Source organism: Rhinolophus sinicus, chromosome 7 (assembly GCF_057876585.1).
Source record: "Rhinolophus sinicus isolate RSI-liver-muscle chromosome 7, RSI-T2T, whole genome shotgun sequence".
Lineage (NCBI taxonomy): Eukaryota > Metazoa > Chordata > Mammalia > Chiroptera > Rhinolophidae > Rhinolophus > Rhinolophus sinicus.
This window is the reverse complement of record NC_142507.1, coordinates 189202-211894: the sequence shown is the minus strand read 5'-3', so window position 1 is coordinate 211894 and position 22693 is coordinate 189202. Positions and strand designations below refer to the sequence as shown.

The 22693-nt window shown below is 49.7% G+C and overlaps 1 protein-coding gene and 1 long non-coding RNA gene across 6 annotated transcripts in view; one reads left to right on the top strand and one right to left on the bottom strand.

Annotated features, from left to right (window-relative positions):
* The window catches only part of NECAB1 (N-terminal EF-hand calcium binding protein 1), a 108883-nt gene that overhangs the window by 12789 nt on the left and 73401 nt on the right, over nt 1-22693 (top strand). Inside the window, exon 1 of one of the 3 annotated variants that reach the window (XM_088799326.1) lies at nt 16869-17077. The exons of 1 other annotated variant lie outside the window; for it this stretch is intronic. In XM_088799326.1, coding sequence (XP_088655452.1) covers nt 16958-17077 — 120 coding nt within the window. In that variant the 5' untranslated portion in view covers nt 16869-16957. Of the gene's footprint in view, nt 1-16868; nt 17078-22693 lie in introns of those variants that run through there. One more of the 3 variants, XM_019726236.3, reaches the window with a different exon arrangement.
* Nucleotides 6799-17913, bottom strand: LOC141568545 (uncharacterized). 3 transcript variants are annotated; one of them, XR_012491689.2, is made up of 5 exons: nt 17283-17913; nt 14927-15255; nt 13515-14817; nt 9913-10571; nt 6799-7158 (listed from the first exon to the last, which is right to left on the bottom strand). It is a non-coding gene; the product is annotated as an uncharacterized LOC141568545 (long non-coding RNA). The 3 variants fall into 3 exon arrangements; XR_012491688.2 differs by having other exon boundaries at nt 13515-14775; XR_012491690.2 differs by having other exon boundaries at nt 13515-14775; nt 17567-17913.

Below are 22693 nucleotides of genomic sequence, written 5' to 3'. Positions count from 1 at the left end.
AGGTCGATGAGCTCACCGTGTGGTTCCGAGCTTCCGCTGCGACAATGCAAGTGAGCGTTAGTCAAGATATGGAGTGTGAACGATCAGTATTTGTTTCTCACTCCCCGTCCCGTCTGCCCATGTAGATACCATGTATCCCGAGGTATCTGTTTGAAGGGCCTTGTAAATGTAGATCTCTGTCAGACACGCTATGTGATGTTCAAAGATTAGACACAAGCAAACTATCTAGCAAGGGCAACTGATTAATAAATATGGTGCTTCTATACACAGGCGCGCACACTAGTAGTGATGACCACAAACAACCTTTTGAGCGCTCACTGGGCGCCAGCGATGCCTCTGAGTGCTTTGTTTGTATATTAAACGCTGAATTATCCTGACACCCCATGAGGGAGCTGAAGAACAGAAAGCTTAATTCATCTGCTCAGTTTCAGAGCTGTTAAGTGATGGAGTGGGGATTTGGTCCCTGGTGCCCACACTTCATGCATTCTTTCCGACCGTCCGATGAGCAAAGAGGCTCTCAAAGCCGTAGAAAGACGAACTCCTCCCCCGTCCCCAAGAAACAGGAAGTGCAGCTGGGTAGGTTTTCTCAAAAGAACCAAGGAAGACAGGAAGGAAAGGAAAGCCCAATGGAAGACATGGGTGCATGTGCACAGACCGTCTCGGGAGGCTACACCAGGAGTGGTCAATGTGGTTCTTCCTGGGCGGGGGTCTGGGCAGCTGGGGACCAGGACGCAGTCTCAGTCTTCACTGGGGACCTCCCTGTGTCTTTTGATTTGTATGCCGCGTGCATACATTACCCATTTAGGAAGTAAATACATCTGGAAGCATTGTAAAGCCCTCGGACATAATGAACCCCCCAAAGCACGTAACAACTGTGAGGTAGTTGTTTCTCCCAGTGGGTGTCGTCTGCAGTCACAGGTTCACAGTGGGAACTAGAAGGCCTCACTGCAGGGTGACAGCCTCACTGTTGGGTGACAACCACGCTGCAGTGTGACAACCTCGCTGCAAGGTGACAGCCTCACTGCAGGGTGACATTGCAAGTACGTTCTCCACTTGCTGCCAGTGACCTGCAGTAGCTTGCAGCCTGGAAGCAAGCAGCAGTCAGCCTGCGCCCCACAGACTTGCCTCGCAGCCCAGCCCCACCCAGAAAGCCCTGTCTCATAGGAAGGCTTAAGCAGCCGTGTAGATCAGGACTTTCCCAGTGACAGATACACAGAAGTTGTCTAATAAAGGTCTTTGAATGTATAAGAGCAGAAAGGGAAGAAAAAGTCGTTGTGTAAGTTTACGTGCCCCGTATCTGTACAGTGGTGAGCTTGATTTGTCACCTGCATCTCAAAAACTGGCTCTGTATCTGTTCTGAAACAAACTTCCCAGAGCGATCTGAGCAAGAGCAATTAGCTTAAGTCACCAATTGTACAGAAAGTTCCTTTCACTTATCTTCCCCCTCAGGGGTGGGTGGATATGGGGACAGGACTTTAACTTGATCTTCATGACTTGTACCATTTATCTGGTTCATAAAAATCTTTGTAAATGATAAAAGCAAAACTCAATGTTCTACCTAGCTCGTGTTGTAATTTTAAATAGGAACGTGTGGGACCTGACAATGACACAGAGATATTTTTGAGGTTGTGGTTTTAGGGTCAGTTTGGCTACCAGGCAAGACAGGGCTCTCAGGCTCTTTAACTGCTCAGAGGATAGAAAATACAGGTTATATCCTGATGGCTGTCATGTACTTACAGGTGTAGAGCCCAAGTTCAGTTCCTGATGAGATAAGTGACAGTGTGAGAAGTGAGAAAGGCATTCCATCTTTAAACACATAGAGAACACGTCATAAACTGCGCTATTCCCAGTTCTTCTGTCCTCCATGCCATTGCCCTGGCACTTGAAGCAGGCGTTTTCTGTGGGAGCCATGTACTTCCTGTTCCACTTGCATCGTGCTGGAGCATGTGACTGGTTTGGGCCCGTGGGATGTGAGTGGAAGAAACATACGGGACATCTGAGCAGAAGTTGTAAGAGCTGTTCATCTCCTGTCATCCCTCTCTTTTCCTTCTGCCCCAGAATGGCTTGGAGCAGACTCTGAGACAAGCCCTAGCTGTTTTGTATCATAAGCAAGAAGGAAATCTTTGTGGTTGTAAGCACTGAGATCTGGGAGCTGTCTGTTACTGCAACATAGCCTGATAAAAGCTGACTGATGCAGAGTGATGATTTGAAAAGCCGTACTTGCTGCAGGAAAATTTTAAATCAGGAAAAAACATAGGCGGTAAAACATAGGTTTGTAGGCCAGTACCTCACCCCTTTGGCCTGGTGACTGAGGGGCCTGGCAGTGGAGTCGGTTCCTTGTGTGGCATGCCCAGGTCAGCCATGAGTGGGCAGTGGCCTGGGCATCTCAGCTCCAGGCTGAGCCACTCTGCCGTGGGCCTCCAGACTTGCAGAGGGACATTTGGAGCCTGGCACACTTGGCCATCTGTGGGATACAGCAGAACTTCTCTGACAGAGCATTGGAACCCCATGAACCCTCAAAGAACATGTGCAAAGCACCAGATAACAAGGAGCTTAGGCTTTGCGAGCCACACCGTCTCTGTCATACTGCTCACTCTCCCGGTCATGCACGATATGTAGTGAATGATTGTGGCTGTGTTTCCATGAAACTTTATGTACCAAAACAGGTGACTGGCCATATTGGCCTGTAGGCTATACTTTGCTAACCCTTGATCTAGTAGAAAAGAAAATGGTACTTTGTTCCGCCAGTATCACACTCAGAAGTCTGCTGTCAGCTAAAGAGAGGTTGCTGTACTACACACCTCATCCAGAGAACCTTGAAATGACCTTGCTCACTCAAGAAGCCATCAAAACCATGAAGGGAATTACCCTGGGGAACTATTTGGCAAATTTAAGGACAAACACTATATCGTCTAACACAACAAAAGGCCCAGATGTCTTAACAGGGCTGGTGTGCGGACTTGCTGCAGGGTTTGAGGACCTAGAAGCACCAGCCTGTGAGGGAACGTGGCACACACAGTGGCAACCGTGATTACAGCTTCTGAGCGTAGAAAATATAGACGTTGAGAGGCAGCTATGAACAGGAGTTCATTATTCACCCAGGGTCACTGTGAAATGTGCACGCCCATTCTACACTTGGTTTGTCAGAGAGAACGTGGCTCTGAGTACGCGAGTATGTGTCAGGAGAGTGAGCAGGAGCTCATTCAGGAAAGGGACACTAGGGCACCGTATCTTGGCCTTGCTGGTACTTTTCTTGGGAGGAAAACATATTTTATGTTCCAGGACGGAGTTTTTGTCTACGGAACAAGAAATGAATTTAAATATGTGATACCCTTTCCCCAAAGCCCAGAACACTGAAATACAAGTTTCTTTGGAGTCTTGAGTGTTACCTTCACTGATATGATGGTGACAGTATTCTCCCTGGCGTCCTCAGAAAGAATTCCATTCCCAGGGCGTTAGCGGTGTTATTAAACTTTAGGGACCTGAGGGTAAGTTGGGAGGGTTTCGCTTTTGAAGATTGGAGATTTGTGGGCTTTAGTTCTTGGGGTGGTTCCTTAACAAGCACGTCAACCTATAGTGCAGGTGGCAGTGGTGTGGGTGGTGTCGGTCACGGGTTCCTTTTGACCAGATTCTGGGCAGCTGCTGCAGTCGGGGATGAATCCTGCTGCCTAGGCTGGGTCAGGCTTTCCCGACGCCACAGCCACATGTCCCCGCACTGGTGTTCCAGTTTCATGACCTCCCACCTACCAGAGGCCTTAAACCCAGTTTAGGAGCTGTGTTTTCCTTGTATGCATGTGACAGGTACCACAAGACAGGCCTCTGTCATTTTAGTTTCTGAATATAAAATGGATATATTTTTCCTAAGTTATGTTGTAACCACACCAAACCCTTTTGTTGTTTCAGAGGAAATGTAAGTACCTCGGGAGAAAAACGTTATTTGCTAATGTCATGTTTTGGCCTGAGGTTTTTTTTAAATAATTTTGGCAGAAGGTAGAATTAAAACCTTAATTCTGCTGCCTTTCTTAGGTTCTTAATTTATAATGTCCCAGCTTTGTTGGCATAGCCTTTGAGTTGGACACAACTACAGTCTTTGTATAACGGGGTGTATGTAATGGGCGGACAGTCAAGCAGAGGAATACTTTGGAGATGGCGATTGAGCAGATGTGCTGTGCCAGGCAGCATGTGTGGGAATCAGACAAGCAAACAGCGCGGTGTGAGATGTAACAGCAGTACACATAACGGGCGATGGGAGAGAGCAGAGACCCCGGTGTCCTCTGCAGGAAGAGGACAGGCAGAGTCGGGACGTGGAGTAATGTTCTCCGTGCTAGGGAGGGCTGGCGGCGGAGAGCATAGAGCACACAGAGAAATCGAGGCAGTCTGGAAGTCGTGGGATGTGGAGGAGGAAATGCAAAATGGAAAGAATTGGGATAAAGCTCAAAAGACAAAGCCATGTGGATGCTACCCTATCACTGGTGAGGATCCATTCAGTGATTTAAAGCCAGAGGTGAAGAAGTATAGAAGATGAAGGGAGGAAGAGTCATAAAGAGGAGATTGCAAAGGTCCAGGAAAGACATGGTGTGTGTCTGCATTAGCATAGTTGTAGTGAATCGAAAGGAAATGATAAATTTACACATACTTACTAGGACCTGACAATTGATTGGCTGTTAGAGGTCATTGAGAGGAAAGCATTTCGAATGTCCCCCTCACACAGTGAGGGAGGATTGATTTTACCAGTCACCGGAGACTGGCAGAGTACTTGCTTCATAAACTGGTGAACGTGGTGCTTCTGTGACGTGTGGTGCTTCTGTGGCAGGGGAGCCATCGTGGGCAGTAAGACAGGCAGGCGCGAGGCCCAGAGTGGAGGCCCACCCCGTGGAAACAGGAGCCATCGCTGTCGGATTGCCGTGTGGCCAGCTGGGCTTGAGCAGGCAGAGAGAAGAGAAAATGGGCTAAGGACTGAGACAGGCTTCATCAGCATCAAGAGGGGGCTGGTGGTAGGAAAAGAAGTCTGCGAGGAAGGCCAGCGTGAGTGGCCAGAGTGCTCAGTGACGTTCCAGACAGCGGCTCCCATGGTAACTGCATTGTGTTTCGGGCTGAGAACTCTGCCACCAGATACAGCACGGTGTCCATGGTCCTGATTACTTCTCTGATGCTTTCGAAAGCGTACAGGTGGCCAAGACAGTACCAGGCTCCTTCCCATCTAGTGCAAAGCAACAGCTTACTGGGTAGTGGTTTCGAAGCTCGAAAAACTTTAGGTAGAAGGTGGGAAAAAGATACTGGTTTAATCATCTTTAACGGCTCAGCTTACTTTAACGGTATCTGTGTGCTTGCATCTCTCCTCTACAGCTTTGATTGACACTGTACACATATTTAACTGTGTGAGCTTCTGTCTTTGGCAGTGCCTCACTGCTCCTACTCACTGATCATATGAAGTGTTACGATATGAGGGCCCTTCCCCTCGACAGTTACTTATTTAAAAAATCCTGTTATGATAATACTGTGGTTTTCATCAAGAAAAAATATGCTACAAACCTAAAAGGTTCAGAAAACTCCTATGGCTATCATTGCTGTCATTTCAGTAGTTTTAAAAATCACCACCCTATTCAGATAAATATTGCCTAGCCTCTTTATTTGATGCTTTTTTAATAAAAAGTAAACTGTGACATGAGAGGAATAAACATTTAAAATCGAGACCTCAACCTTGCTATGAAGGGACAAACAGATCAAAGAATTAGGCGACAGTAAAACTCTTTGACCTCATTTCTTCCTATCTGCTCCTCTCTGTGGAGTCCTGTGAATCTTCTGCCAAAACAGATCCCTGCGTCCTGACAAGTAACGTCCTGAGCTTGCGCCGGGACTGGGTCACCCTGCCTGCTGCTCAGGTTCACTGCCCAGGCAGAGTCTAGGTTGTTCTGCCAACTTGGCATTGGCACCTGGAAAGTACCCGTGTGCACGGCTCCCACTTTTGTCCAACTTCTGGGTCTGTCTGTACGAAATAAGACTGGCTCAGGGGGTACAGAAGGTCCAGTGCAGCTGCTCGCTTCCCTTGGGATATATGTGAGTTCCATTCATCAGAACTGACATCCGATCATTAAAAGGGTTTGGGAAAGCTTAAACATCAGCAGCAGGAAACTGGGAACATTGTTCCGTATGACACCCTTGAGCATCAGTCAGAGCGGGAAGCTTTCTAGGTGTTAACGTAGCACATGCAGAAAAGAGGTGCCATGTAATCAGGTATGGCAATGATACCATTCAAATAGAGGGAATGCCAAAAAAATCACGCATTGAGCTATGAAACAGATTGTATCTGTCTTTGCAAGTAGGGATTTTCACCTCTCAGTTCCTCAGCAGCTTCCACATGTACAGTCAGTGATTTGGTGTCTCATGTGTCTTTGGGTGAAGTGATTTTATGGGCATGGAAGATGTCTCAGCACTGCATACATGTGCGGAAAAGAACGGGAAATTAAGTGCAAGTGTCAGGGATTTGCAGGGTTGATGTCTTCACCTTTAAGTGCAAGATGGTTGATTGTTTATATCCCCAGTCATTTAATGTGGAATCAGAATAAAACATTCAATGAGAAGGGGAAGAAATATTTACATATTCGCATGAACATATACTATAAAGAATAAATGCTCTATAGAAATATGTTCATGTTTCTAGAGTTATATACTCATTCATATACTACATACACATATTTCGAGAGCTAAGGAGTTCTGAATTTTTAAAATTACTTTTTTTATTTATTGAAGATGTAGTCACATAGTTCAGTATTCAACAATTAGAAAGTGAACAAATCTTCTTCCATCCTGCCCCGCCGCCCACACACACACACCATTCCCTCAGGTATTAACAACCTCCCTCGTGCACTTGCAGACCTGGTCTGTGCATGTCCCAGGAGACATGCAGCCTTCAGTGTTTCCTTTTAACCCAGTGGTAGCGTGCTCCTTGCAGTATTCTGTATAGTATTCTGTGTCTTCAGCAGTTTTTTTAAAACTCACTAATACAGGGCTGTCCCGGTGGCTCAGGCAGTTGGAACTCCGTGCTCCTAATTCCGAAGGCTGCTGGTTCGATTCCAACATGGGCCATTGGGCTCTCAACCACAAGGTTGCCAGTTCAATTCGAGTCCCGCAAGGGATGGTGGGCAGCGCCCCCTGCAACTAAAATTGAACACGGCACGTTGAGCTGAGCTGCCGCTGAGCTCCCGGATGTCTCAGTTGGTTGGAGCGCGTCCTCTCAACCACAAGGTTGCTGGTTCAACTCCCGCAAGGGATGGTGGGCTGTGCCCCCTGCAACTAGAAAACAGCAACTGGACCTGGAGCTGAGCTGCACCCTCCACAACTAAGACTGAAAGGACAACAACTTGACTTGGAAAAAAGTCCTGGAAGTACACACTGTTCCCCAATAAAGTCCTGTTCCCCTTCCCCAATAAAATCTTTTAAAAAAACACCTCACTAATACATGTTTCTGTGTATTTGTTTTGTTGCACACGAGCGTCCTTATTTCTTTTTATGACTGCATGTGGGTGAGTCTTAATTTAACTCAGCGCTCATTCGGCCCGTCAGTGTGGCTCTTAGGGAATGTTAACCCAAAGTAGTCAAATCTTATAATTCTCTAAGAGATGCCATAAAATCTTAATGCTAAACATTTCATATCTTATATGTAGACACTAATTATTAAAATTCTTTAGAAAACAATGCAAGTCATATACATATAGACACATATATACACACATATATATGTGTGTATACATATTACATTTGTAAGTTAAATCTGACCAGTCAGCCACTGTCCACTTTTTTAAAAAACTTGGCATCATTTAATTTATTCCAAATCCTGTTTTTCTATAGTGTATCTAAACCAATATTTAGAACTATATTAATGCTGTATTTTAGGATTATGTAGATGTATTTAAGAATATATTATTTCAATCTATCTCTGAGGTTACTTTTGACAAGCTTTTTCAATGTTCTCTTCCTGCTACATTAAACTTGCTTTATCTGATCCTAAATTTTTAGGCTGCTGACTTAAATTTTTATTTTGACATGCAAATAGATATTTGAATCATAAACCAGATGAATAAAGTTTCTGAATAACATTAAGGTACTAACCACTGATGCTAGACATTCTCTAATAGCTGAATTCTATTTAGACCAGAAGAGGGCACAAGAGCTATAGCAGTGAGAAATTACACACCAGACCATGGACTCTTCCTCAAAGGACTACATGAGAAACCAGCCTATGCGATTTATAATTCTTTTTTTCCTGATTAAAGAAACCATTCCTTTCCCTGTGAAAATTTCTCCTTCCTTTTGATTTACATAGTAACTGAAGAAAACCAGAACACAAAGCTAAGAAAACATAACTGAAATGCACACCACTCCCATTGGACAATCCCGGAATGACTCTCCCCACCATGTGGAGCCCTGCAGGGCCAGCGTGCGTGCCTAGAGGGCCGGGGTCAGGCTTTCAGGCCGGGCCCCCTATGGAGGAGCAGGGTTTATGCCGGGAAAGGTAGGACCACATCTGGAAGACCTGACTCAGTCCTGAAAGCACAGATGTCACACACTGAGGCCCGGCTCCCTGCATGTGCGACCATGTTCCTGCTTGGAGGTGGAGGTTCCATGTATGGAGCCCCACTTGTGGGTCAGGGAGACCGGATCCGTTCTTGTTGAATGATATTCCACATATAGAGGGACAGATTCCATGCCTGCAGGGCCCGATTCTAGGCCTCAAGAAGCAGCTCCCTGTGAGTGGGAGACCTTTTCCAGGCCTGAAGGTCCAAGGCCAGAGCCTGGGGAGCCTGGCTTCATGGCTGAAGGCCAGGGCCCCAGAGCCAACCGAGGCCATCCTGCCATGGTCTGCTCTGGCTGGGAAAGAAGGTCTACATGCAATTTCTAACTCCAGAAATGGCCCAGTAATTGCCAAATTCAGATTGTGTTGTGACATAAGTGACCCAAGAATAAGCAGAAAAATTAGGAGGCTTGCCAGGAGCTCTTGTGCAGTGGCCCAGGAAAATAATGCTTCTACTGAACAAAAGTATTTGAAGGGGACAGTGGGAGACACAAATCAAGTATTTTGGTTACGCATTTAGTAGTCGTGACCTCTCAACTTAGTAGCTGCACCCTCAGTGACAGAGCAGTAATTAGTGTGCGCCTGCATTGCTCGGTCTATACCTGAATGGGATCATTTAGTTCCGGGGTGTGTCCTCCTGACAGATGAGGAAACTGTGGCACAGAGTTTGGCTGATTTTCCCAAGCCTCCTAGCTGGTATGCAGTAGAGGAAGACTGTGAGCTCTGCTCCATTTTACACATTTTAAATGAGAATGGGCTTTGTCTGCAGGCTTGAATGAGCCCCAAACAAGTAGTACTTAGCGCTGATCCCGTCTTTGTGGTGTGATGCACAAGACCTGAGCGGCAAAATCACCTTACACAGTGTAAGAAAGAAATGCAATATCAACTCCCGTAACTATTCCTTATAGCAATAAACAAGTTCCATTCGACTTCAGAGGTATGAAGGAATGGCACGCACAAAGCGAGCTGTCCTTAATTCTTATAAAGCAATTTTTATCCCTGAACAATTGTAGGAAATTAACTAATTAACCTTCGCCATATGCTTTGGAAAGAGGTGAGTGTCCTCTGCCTGCCCGAGCGAGCGGGACTCAGGATGCTTTCTGGGTGTCATGCAGCCTGGGCAGCAGGCTCCCGGCCTTTCACACACACACACACACACACACACACACACGGTGACTGAGGGTAGTTGGGTTCGTTCATTGACTAAGCAGATGTGTATTTAACACCATTTCTAGAAACCTGTCACTGGGCTGATGTCCCCAGTGGTGAGGCATCGCCTGGCTGGATGCAGTGGGATTACGCGGGTGGTGTGATCTCGTTACAAAACACAGTGAACCCACCTTGAGCTCTTTGGCCCAGACATGGAACTGGTCTCCGGAGGGCCGTCCACCCCACGCAGCTGCTGTTGCGTCCTTCTCACGCTGTCCAGCCTGCGATTAACGCCTGGTTGCGCGGCAGAAGTGGACCGCCTTGAACTTGTGGTGCAGCCCCCAGTGTTTGTATCCGTCTGCTCCTCACAGCTAGCGACACTTCCCACTGCCACATCTGCCCTTCATTTTCAGCCCGTTCTCGTCTCTAGCACCATCTCAAGCGCAGTCTGAGAAGAATTTAGCTCCCCAAGCTCGGAATCTGAGGTTCAGCATGCAGTCATCTGCTAGTCTAGCACTGACTGCTGGTCTAGTAACACTGTGAAAAGTACGCTTGTGTGTTGTCTTCTGCAAGGTTCCCCAGATACAAGGGGACACTTATGCCAATGGTGTGTAGAGAGGATGTGCTCAGGAGAAACCACTCAGGGAGGGAGAGATTCCGGCAGTACAGGGGCTGGAGTGCAGTTCTTGTTCCACAGGAAGGGGGCGAGGCTGGTGTGTGCTCATGTGAGTCAGTCGTTGGATATGAGCCACCCTCAAAGAGGGACCAGGTCCATGGTGGGCATCTCTAGGTGAGGAGGCCCCCATCGGCCTTGCAGAAGACGCCTGTCAGCAGCCAGCTTCTGCAGCACCTGGGAGATGGGCACACGGGTCCGGCTCAGGGCATCAGGCAGAGCACCACTCTGGGCCCTGGCGCACCTCACACCACTCAACTCTGCCTACTTCTTGCGTTGAGTTTTCTTGTACCCTCACCTTTTTCTGGCTTCAGTTTGGTCACAATTTCTGGATAAAGCAGAAGAGGCTTAGTGAGACAAACTACAGCCCTACTACTGCCTTGGGTCCAGAAGAAGCAACTGAAACCCATTCCCACCGTCCTGTCCCACTGGTGTCTGCTCCTCTCCCCCTCAGCTCACACTTCTGCTGCTCTAGGTGGCTCGCCCGCTGGTGGACCCAGCCCTGAGGACTTACCAGGCCCCTAGCAGTGTTGTATTGGCCCGTTCCAGTTAAACCCGGGCACGGAGTGTTCCTGGAGCTGCCCGGTGGCCACCGTGTGTGCCAAGTGCATTTCTCCTTGCCTCTCGTATAACACCAGTCCTACCTCCTCGTGATGATTACTTGGCGTTTCATTCGTTCGTCTGCTAGCCTGTTGGAACCATGATCCCAAGGAAACAGGTGGCAGCCATAGCTTTTTGTTTAGTGAGACTTGCCCTGTCCTTTGGCAGAAGTATTCCCTTTCTGGGAACCAGGGTCTCTATTCCCACAGAGCCTCGTTACAGAGGCGGGAAACACAAATTCCCCAAGAAGGTCGCTGGGGATGATGGTGACTGGGGCCACTTGTACTTCTGCACCTTGGTTCCCAGGCCCTTGTGTCCTCTGTACTGGGGACACAAGAGCATGTAATGCAGGTAGATTTAGGGCATGGGTCACATCCTGAGGAAGCATGTGCCACAGTTGCAGGGCTTTGTCTTGTTGGCTGGCAAGTAGCAGGAGCAGTGGGTCCCGTCACCATGTGCCCACGGGATGTCCCAAGGGATGACGCCATGTCAGGTGCTCAGGACTGCTCCCTTATTGGACTCCCTCTGTACCCTCCCCACCCCCACTGCACTCCCTCACGTCAGCCCCAGGGATTGGTGACCCATCCCCAGAAGTCTGTGAGGTCCCTAGATGTCCACATTTGTATGAAGAGGCCAGTCAGAACGGGATGCCGCTTCTTTCTAGGGCCTGAATAAGACCCCTGGGTCATGTACACAGAGCTGTCAGATCGCCTCTCCCACCTCCTTACAAGTCTGATGTTTTAAAAAATGTAGATGCTTATTAAAATTATAATAACTGTTTCCTCTATTTCATGTTTGTGAAATGGTATCTAAGTTCATCAAAGCTTACGTTCTCTCTTCTGGGGGTGGGGGAGCCCCTGCTGAGGTTCCCTGAGCACACGCTTAGTCTGCCAGGGACCCAGCCCTGAGAACAGCTCTCCCTGCAGCTCTCCGGGCCCCTCCGCTCTGTCTTTTTATCATCAATCCATGTAATTGCATGTTATGACAAGGAAGGCGCTAACATTCTTCATTCTCTTACTCTGATTCCTATATTCTGTATAAGATTTATTTATAAATCTGTTTTATAAATCTTTCCTTCTGTTGTTCATTCATTCCACACTTATTGAGTATCTACCATGTGTCTAGCAATTTACCAGACAAGACATAGAGGAGAACTACAGTGTGTACTCTCTAGCATCTGAGAGTTCAGACAGGCCTCCAGAGAGAATTCTAAAAAATTACTTGTAAAACACTGCTAAGGCACATGGAAGGGTGTGGGGGGTGCTATGGAAAGGAGGGGGGGGGAACCCAGTGCAGCTCCAGGGGTGGCGGGGGGCGGGGGGAATGTCTGGGCTGATTCTTAAAACCCAACCAAGTGGCCGGCAGGCGGGTTACCGAGTCTGTGTGTTCTGGGCAGAGTGCCAAGGGCAGCGCCAGGAGCCGTGCGGGTGGTGACGGAAGCCACGCTTCTGTGCCGTTACTTACGCGCACGGTGTCATGTGAGTGTTGTGCATGTATTCTTTAACCTGACCTCCTCTAAGCTAAGAAAATAGAGGCTCAGTAACATGCCTCGGTGTGGCCCTGAGATGCTAAGCTATGGCGGTTCCTCAAAAACTGAAAATAGAACTACTGTGCGGTCCAGCCATCCCATTTCTGGGTATTTATCCAGAGGAAATGAGAACCGGGTGTGGAAGAGAGCTGCCCCCCCTCGCCACCCCCCGTTCATTACAGTGTTGTTCACAGTAGCCTGGACGTGGAACGCTGGTCGGCAGTGGCTGAGTGGATAAAAGAATGTGGTGTAGACCTACAGCAATGGTGTTCGCCATGAGAAAGAAAGAACGCCCCCCTCCGTGATAGCGTAGCTGCGCTAAGTGAAATAAACCGGACAGAAGACAAATACTGCACGGCATCACTGACAGGAGGGATCTTTAAAAAAAAAATGTCGAACTCATAGAAGCAGAAAGCAGAAAAGTGGTTGCCAGGGGCTGGGGGTGAGGGAGAAACAGGGAGAGCTCATAAAGGATACAGGCTTTCAGCTGTAGATGAATAAAGTCTGAGGATCGGACGCAGAACGAGGTGAGTATAGTGGACAATACTGTGTTACGTGATTGAAATTTGCTAAGAGAACAGAATGAGATGTACCCTCACACACAGAACCTGACTGAGGGAAAACAGAAAAGGAAATTGGGGAAGGATGCCAGGTCGCTCGGGAAGTGGACAGGAGGCTGGAGATGAAGTTTGGAGGGCAAGGCTGCCGAAGTCCCAGCCGCAGCCCCCATCACACTGTGGACTTCAGGGCCCACTGGCGTGGTGTCCCCTCGACACTACGCTGCTTTTGCAGCTGCCATTAATCAAGTTCCCTTCAGGGGTCTTGATCCAAATTTAGAGTCGCCTTTCCGTTGAGCCTTGGTCCCTCTCTCCTCGAGCCACCCCCAGAGGAGGTGCCCCTGCCCTGATCAGGACCCCTCCTGGGGGACACGTCCCTAGATGAGGTGGGAGGCTTGAGGCTTAGGCACCAAAGCAGTGGAAGGGTCCACTCACCTGCCGGGAGCGGTGGTGAGTCACGGCTCCACAGGAGAGCCTGCTGTAGGATTGTACACACGGAAACCAGGTAGATTCCTGGCTGTCTGAAGTGGCTGAGGTCACAGTTCCCCCACGAGCAGAGAGGGATTGCAGGCAGCACATTCCCACACAGTTGTCAGCTTCTGAAATGCTTGAATAGCTTCCTGTCAAAGTCTTATCAAAACCTGAGAGCTGGAATCGAGAATTATGCTTCTTTCCTTTTCTGGGCTCTTGGGAAGCAGATGCACTTCCTCCCTAGCCGGCCGTCTCCCAGCTGTGTCTCATAATACATGGGCCGCACGGCTTCTGCGTTCCAGGGAGATACTGAGAGAAAACAGCTGTTCAGAATGCACGCTGTCTACAGTAAAAGAGAACCTGCAGGAGGTTGGTTGCCACCCTGCAGAGCCTGTTGGATTTGGCTGTGAACGGGGATCTAATCGCCGTCTGTGGCCATGGAGCCTCCCCGAGCGTCCTGTCTCCATTACATAGAAAAGTCAGCTGTGGTACCCTGGTGCTATGCTGAAAGCGGGGAAGAATTAATGACTAGGTGGTTGTCTAATAACCAGGAAATAAGCAAAGCCCCAGCTACAGACATTGTCATTTCAGTCAGCAAAGGTGAAAGGAGCGCTTTTACTGACTTGCTACAAACAGCCCCTGGTTTTGAGTGGTGACTACTGATTATTCCCGTTCTCATTTATAATCAGAGATCGTCGTCTTTATTACCTGCTCTTGTCACCGTGAGGTTGGCATAAAAATATGACCACTTTCAGGACAGTTACAGGGACCAGACTTATGCTGTGCTTGTTGCAGAAAAATCTATTCCATCCACTCTCTGGTGGCAAGAACAAATGATACTGTATTTTCTAAGCTTGATGTTCATGGCCAGGACGCCCCTCCTCCTCTTTCTGATCCTGCTCCTTCAGTGACTGAGTGACTGAATGAATGACTACTATCCGTGTGATGAGTTGGCCAGTCTGGTTTTAAGTGGCTGTGTGTTTTGATGAGCAGCATCGACGGAAGCGCCTACTCCAGCAGTTCAGATCAGGAGATTTGCAGTTAATCGGGGAAAAGCACACAGAGATGGCAGATCGATACTCCTGAAGCACAGCTCCAGGCAGTCTGCCCTGGCTGAGTGTGACGTCTCCATCTCCTCACCCAGTGGAGTCCCACACGGCACCTTGGACGTAGGCGTCTGCACCCGGTAGCCTCTGCCTGTCTTCCGATGGACTGTTCTGCTGTCCTGTACGCACAGTGTAGACCAGCTCAGTGGTGCTTACGTTACCTGGGAAGGGTTTGAGAACACTGCTGCCCAGGGCCCACTGCATGCTCATGGAATGTGCACCCTTATTTTGGTTGTCTACCGCTGTAAAACCAACCACTCCGAGACTTACCATTATGAAACAGCGATGTCGTGTCATAGGGCCGTATTCGTGGCTCCAGAATTCAGAAGGGGACAGAATGACAGTGTGTCTCTGATGTTTGGGGGCCTGGCAGAGACGACAAAGATGGCTGGGCGTGGCAGACAGCCAGGTGCTGCTGTTGTCTACAGGTGTCTGTGCTCACAACTCTGCTGCTTGTGCTGGGAGGACTCAGGCTCGGCCCTGCTGGTGGCCGGGGTGCCTGCACACGCTTCTCCGTGTAGCTCGGGCTTCCTCAGAGCATGCAGGGGCCAGGGCATCAGGTTTCCCACGGGGAGTCCGGGCATCCAGGGGCAAATACTCTGCTGACAAAGAGGAATTGTGGGGCCTTTTGCACAGCTAGCCTCGGGGCACATGGCCTAGCCATACACCCTGGTCGTTCCAGCATGCAGGTAGGGCTGGGCCTGGGGTGCGGGAGGGAGACACTGGGTGCAGCAGTGAAGAAGGCGGTCACCCTGGGGGCCGTACAGGTGTAAGGTAGCCTGTCCTTCCGTCCTTTTGTGCCCACGTGCCTCCTGGCCTCGCCTCGCTGCCTGGATCCCCTGTGTGTCCTGTCTATGAATCACGGGTGGGAGGGGCTGAGTTTCCCGGCCCATTCAGGACCCCTGGGGTGGGGACTGGGCTGCTGTGAGATAGGAACATGCCCAGTGGCGCAAGGACAGACTCCCTCTGCTTTGCTGTACCTTTTGCTCATGCTGTTCCCTTCGCTGTCTGACAGCTGAGCAGGACCTACCAACTGTTCGGCTCCACCTCAGATGCCACCTCGGTGTCAAGCCCTCTTGGTCCCATCAGTCGTCAGATCATAAACTGTCCCTCCTAAGAACCCCCAGCACTCTTTCTGTGCCTAATGCACTCCCATTCTTCCTGCGCTGTGGCTGTTTGGGGACCTGTCTCATTTCTCGGGAAACCACAGCATCAGATCTGGCCCCCCGCCACCAGTTCTCACAGGCACCGAGGTCCGCGGCCTGTCTGGCCCCCAGATGTCCAGGGGGGTGTCACCACCATAGCTGCTGGTGTGCATCGCATACATTATAGATGCTCAGTAAACAGTGGCTGTTTCTCCTGACCAAAGGTGAGGTGATGGTTTCTGTAGCCCTGTGGAAGCCATCAGATACTGACTAATTACTCTGATTAAATTCTAAAGCATGGCCAGGGACTGCCCCTTTCATGGTGACTTCAGGAACTTCTTGCTGGAGCACCACCTGACCATCTCACACGTCACCCCCACACCCCCACACCCCCAGCGATGTTGGCGCTTCCTCTGCAGAGTCCACAGCACCGGCCTCCAGCCATGGCACTAATGCACTGAAGGGAAGAACCCTCTGAGCGAAGCCCCCCGCATTGGGACCGTTTTACTGGTGAGGAAAACAGGCTTAAAGGTAACTTGCTAGATCACAAGATAACAAAGTAAGGAGGGCAGGTTTGGAACCCAGGCCCCCAAGAGGCCGGAACTGAGTTGTTTCACCACCTGCTCACTGAGCCCCTCATTAAGTGACAGGATTCAGGAACCAGCCGCTTTTGGGGACGGTGGGGCAGTCAGGTCCCAGGGATGAAATGCAGCTTTTGCCAACTTTGCTTTTAAGCTGGGGGCGTTTTTACTCGGCGCTTTGGCTGCTCCGGATAAACCCTCTTCCATCTGTCCCCCTCTGTCTGTGCCGCCTCCTCCCTCGAGGCACGTGGGGCTGTCGGGGATGGGCAGGGGCCTCGCGGTCATGTCCGGCCACGCGGGTCCGATGTGCTCCCGGTGAGGGGCACAGCGCGCTGCTGAGCGCAGGGAGGGAACCCGAGCTGGGGGGGCCCCGAGTCAGAGCGCGGGGGCGGGGGACCGGGAGCCGGAGAGGGACTGGCGGGGACACGGAGCCCGAGCGAGGCGGGGGCGGGCGCGAGTCGGGGCGCCGGGAGCGCGGGGCGGGAGCTGGGGCGGGGACACAGCCCGAGAGACGCGAGCGACGCTCTGCGAGCGGACCGCAGCCGCAGACCGGCGAGGGCGGCAGGGCTGCAAGGATGGAGGGTGCCCCGGGGAGCACGGAGGATGCCCGCGGGACGCCGCCGTCCTCCGGCGACTCCTCGGAGGAGCTCAGCTCTGCCTTGCAGCTGTCCAAGGGCATGTCGATCTTCCTGGACGTAAGTGCAGGCGGAAGGCGCTGGGTCGGGGCCCCCAGCCTCCTACCTCCCGGGTGCTGAGCAGAACCGCCGCCTCCTGCCTCCCCCCCCCCCCCCACCCCCGCCCCGGGCCCGGGACACGCCGGAGCAGTGCCTGCCCCGCAGCTTGTGAGGGGCTGTCCCAGCCCGGCAGCAGGGCTGCAGCCGGCCGAAGGGCGCAACTCACGTGTCCCAACAGGCTGGGTTTCGGCGGCTCCGATTTGTAAGCGCAGTCTCCATTGGGTGAGCCGGGCGTTGGAAGAGGGCAGGGCCAGTGACCCCACGAGCCTCGGGTGTGGGTGCGCAGCCCCCACCTTGCCGCCCCAAGGCGACACACGGGAAATCTGGCAGACACGCCGCCTCCCCGGCCCCCTCGGGGACACTTTGACAACACTTGTTTTCCTTTGTGAGCGGTGGTCAGTCTCTCTTTCATGATGACCCTTCCCTGCCCCTCCCATTGCGTTTTCAAACCTGTATTCTCCAGGCACCTGTGCAAGTCGTGATTATCTTCGTCGTTCCGCACCTGCCGGTCTCCCTTTGGTCCTGTCCCTGGCTCCCTCCATTTCTCTGACAGTGGTTGGTCTCTCTCATGCTTTCTTTTCTGTTCTCCGCTGTTTTGCTGTCCTCATGCTGTGGTTCCTAGCTCTATTGGAGGTTTTTTATTATTTGTTTCTCAATTTTGCTTTACTCTCCCTTCCTGCTGTTTCTGTTCTTTATTTTATCCACCCTGTTGCCCAGCTCTTTTCTCTGCCTTAAGGATTGGCGGTTTCCAATCCCTCAGTTGCCTGCAGGCTCAGTCTCTCTTTCTCCCACCCCCCCACCCTCCTTGCTCTCTCAGCCCCTCAGTTGTCACAATCATGCTGTCCCCCCAGGTAGTTTCTGGCTCAGTGGAGGACAATTCTGGCTGCTTCATTTTTAGGCAGATGGAAAATAGGCAGAGCGTTGAGGAGTGCTGCGTGCTCTCTCCTCTGCCCTTCTCTGTGTCCTCATTTCTTGTTAGGATCCAGGTCAGGGGCCAGAGGCCAAGTACATGTGTTTGTGGAGAGATGAAAATAGCAGGAAATCCAATTGTTCGTATCCTACTGTGGAGGCAGAGATGATGGAGATAATGGGAGGGAGGAGGAGACCTCCCGGTTTATTTTGAAGGGGTCAGCTGGCATGTTTTAATTGGCCCGCATAAGTAATTAGTCCTGGTCTAAGGAAAATGATATTCGTAAGGTTCCACTGGGCCTCCTGGCAGCCTTCTCCCCTCATCACCCTGCGCTTCCAGCTGGGGGTCCAGGCATTGAAGGTTGGCCCTCCTCTTCCCACCGAACCCGAAGTGTTCGCTTGTAGGATGTGGGACGGTAAGACAGTAGGGTCCTAGCCTCAGAGCACTCATCTCTGTGTGGCTTGGGGGCAATCAGGTGATGCTATTGGGGCCTGTGTCTCACTGCTGCTCCATTCCTCTGCAGTCCTGCTGTTCAGGACCAACAGGACGAGGCACACAACACATCTGAGGATATCCTCAAGGATAGAGTCAGGGCTCCCCCAAGTAATGTCGGTCATGAGGGCCACAGCTCAGCTGTCATGAGGTTGGTTGACTCACAGAGGGCGAGCGGGCCCTCCATTCATTCTGTCCTGGCCTTCACTCTGTCCCCTGGGTATCAAGTGCATCCTGTGCCTTGGCACAGTCCTGGTGCCACTGTGCTGATGATGGATTGAAGCCATGTAGGTGGAAAGTCATCCTCTTTGGCTCACATGCCAACCTAGGCCCACCTGTTCAAACTGCTACTTTAAACAAAGGAAGAGAGAAGATTGAAATCTCCTTAATTACTATGTATACGCGATTGTTCCCAGGCTCAGTAAATGAGCAGCAGTGAGTCCTTGCCATGAAGGAGCTTGTATGTGTAAATAGGCCACCCTTGTCTTCTTAGTTCTCCTCCTAGAATTGAACAGTAATGGTGTAAAACTGATGCCATGTGAGGTGCTGACCTGCTTGTAAAACGCAAGAGTCACACACAAAAAAGGCACTGGATTTTATTTCAAATAGAAAAGATTTTGTTTACACTTTCCTCCAAGTTATTTTGTGAAAAATCTATTGCTCTGGTGAAATATGTGACATGAAAAATGATTTGTTACTTAGGGATTTTTGAATTATTCATTTCCAGACCATATTGCTTCTAGCAAAAACTAAAATGTGAAATATAAATACATAATTTTATTTAATTAGTTTTAATATATTCTAGTAGCAATGCTAAGAAAGATTGCCTTTTGAATTCTGTTCAGATTATAATAAGTAGGTGATGAAAATTCCTGTTCCAAAGAGGAACAGAAGTGAAACCAATTAGAAGCTTCTGCATCACAGAGACTGATTTCCAAATTTGTGGAAAACTTTTTGATTTCCAGTGTTTATATTCCAATGCTGCTGGAACAGTCAATCCACTAAGAAATTATTCAAACCGCTGTTGAGGACACTGTGAATGATATGACGGGACATGTCCAGCTGCTTAGAGACCAGCCACAGGTCCGAAACTCAGAGAGGGATTTACCATAACTGTTGGCTTTTGTTTCATTTTCCCTATCTCCTAGTCAGCAATAATAGTGGGTTCGATACTTAATGCAAAGGTTACTGCGAATAAGAGTCCATTGGACAGAACCTCGAGGAGAAAGGAAATGAGTTACATAAACCGGAGCTGTCAGCGTGTGGATGCATAAGCAACAGTGATCGAGTCCACAAATGAATACAAAGGCTGTTTCTGTATGAATCTAACTTGTATGGTTTTCTTTCCAAAACCTGGCAGAATGGAGTGGCAGCTCATCCTAAGTGCTCCTGTTACCTGCCAGGGCTTGGGAACCCAGGGCTGGTGTCAGGGACATGCGTGTGCTGACGGGGGTTGTGTGTGTGCACAGCATACGTGCAGCTGCACGGGCTGCGTGGCCGTCTTCCTGTGATACCAGTGACTGTCTTCTCCCAGGTGGCTGCATTCCAGGGGACAGAGAACAAGTCCGTGTAGCAGGGACCCTCTGTTCCACTAATTAACTCGACTGCTGTGCAAAGGGAGAAAAGCAAACCTTCACCTCACCCCCAAAAGCAAGATAATTCCCAAATGAAGTTTGTTGCAACTTTACTCTGGTGACGCCACTGTCTTCTTCCAGTTCTCCCAGCTTGGGTTTTAACTGGAAGGGAAGTGGTGAGGCAGAAGTGGGGTGGAAGGTTGCAAAGGAGAGATGACTTCACCGTTTGTCTTCGGTTCCTCCCTGCAAACAAGCAAGCCCACATGTACACCGTGAGCAAAAGACAGCGCCTGGCAGTCAGGGACTGGGTGAAAATGAGCCACAGTTTCTCCTTGCAAATATACCTAACCCCAAAGCCTGTGTACGGTCCTATCTGCGTGAGAGCTGACACGGACCGAGCTCTGTCAGAGCAGTAACGGTTTTCCAGATTCAGTGGTTCTGTGACTGATTCTGTTCCGGCCCCCTGTCTGGCAGAGGACACAGCTGATGATTTGTGAGATCGTCCAGTAGGGAGAATGGCCACTAACCCCACCATTGTCTCCCCTAATTGGCAAGGCAGATATCACTGTGCTGGTTTCAGGAACCAGCAGAAATAACGAAGACGTCGTGTCGCTGTCAGCACACATTGGAAACTTTCCCCACACAAGGCCTAACCTGGGCGAATGGGGACGATGAGACCGTATGTGTTGACTGCGTTTCTGCGTCCATCTCTCAGTGCCTGCTTCCCACGCCCTGTGTCATGGTGACTGGTGGCATGGTGGAAAGCCACCTGCTGGGTACCGAGCCCCATACACCCAGACTCACCTAGGTCTGCCCTCCTGGTTGAGCTTCACCTTTCCCTTCCCCGCTTCACCTTTACTCACTTTCCAGGAGTCCACTGAGTGGCTGACCTGTTAGCTCCATTGCTGATTCTCTCCTGGTACGTGGTAGAAGGCCCTGAGCAAGCACTGGCTCAGTAATGGTGGTTGTGTCCATTTTCTATGCCTCCAAGGTAACATTTGTATTTTAACACCTGCCTTTAATAACGTCAAATGAGAAATGAGGAATTTCAATCAAGACCATCCAAAAATAACTTCTGGGGTAAAAGATGCTATTTGAAAATCCTTAAATTGTTGCAAAAACATAGCCTTTAAGTTTTATTTCTGACCATAATGTTTTTATCTGTGTGCTATGTGTTTTGTGACAGCAGCCAGTAAGATGAGCTGATTAGGTTGCTGTGGTAGTGTGATGCAACGAGTGCAGTTCTCATCTGCAGGGCGTTTTCTGTGTGTTTGTGGGCTCAGAGGCAGGATTTGCAGCAGAAATAGTTCTGTTCATGTTTAATTACAAAGCATTATCTTAACAATGTCTTAATTTCATCTCTAAGGAGCTGAATGCTATTGAAGATCATTATTTTAAAGATTTTATTGGGGAAGGGGAACAGGACTTTATTGGGGAACAGTGTGCACTTCCGGGACTTTTCCAAGTCAAGTTATTGTCCTTTCAATCTTATTTATGGAGGGTGCAGCTCAGCTCGAGGTCCAGTTGCGGTTGTTAGTTGCAGGGGGCACAGAAACTAACAATGACTTGCGGGAGTCGAACTGGCAACCTTGAGGTTGAGAGCCCGCGCTCCAACCAACTGTGCCGTCTGGCCACCCGGGAGCTGAGCGGCAGCTCATTGACTTCATTCTAGTTGTGGAGGGCACAGCTCGCAGGCCCAGGTGGGAATCCAACCAGCAGCCCCGTTGCCCAGAGCTCACGCTCTAACCAAATGAGCCACCCATCCACCCCTGAAGACCATTCTTTATGAGATGAGATGATGGACGTCCTGGGTCCAGGTCTCTGGTGTGTGGTTATCCTCTCCTAGTCGTTTCTAACTCATAAGGACACAGTAGAGCTTGAAATAGAATCATAAAGTTTTATCAAATGTCAGAAGGTTCCTGCACTGCTTATCTCCCTGACTCTGCTGGGCTTCCTAGTTTCAGAGAAGAGGAAGAAGCTAGTTATGATGGAGAGATGGACCCGCCCCAAATCTCTAGAAATTACCTCTGTGGGGTAGAAAGAATTTGTGTCTCATTCTGCTCCTAGGTAGAAGCTCTTGGTATTGAAAGCAGTCATCTTGCAATAACTACATATGTTTGGTATAAAAGGGGACCAACTTCTTAGGCACACAACTGATACATACCTGTTGTTGGAAAATTTTTATAGGTGAGATTTTTAGTAATAATGTCAATATTTTATCATAAAAACACATTGTAACCTGATGAGACTTATGCGTACTTCACGTCTATGAAGTCAACAGAAGGAAAGGAGACTGATGTTTCTGTACCAGAAAGCAGAAGGCAGGAAACCCTGTCAGAATAACAGCTGTCACTCATGTTTCAAGCTTGTCACCGGAAGCGACGACCTCCGAACCAGAGTGGCTCTGGTTACTTAAGCACAGCTACGTGCCGCTCTGGACAAGAGGTCCCGGGGCCCCTTTCAGGCGATTCAGGTGTCTCCTCAGTATGATCAACGGGCACTTCCTGTGTGTCTGTATGTGACATACGAGGTCTGACAATTAAATTCGCGAACTCATTCTAGAAAAAGTGCTACATACCTCACTGCTGAATATCACTATGG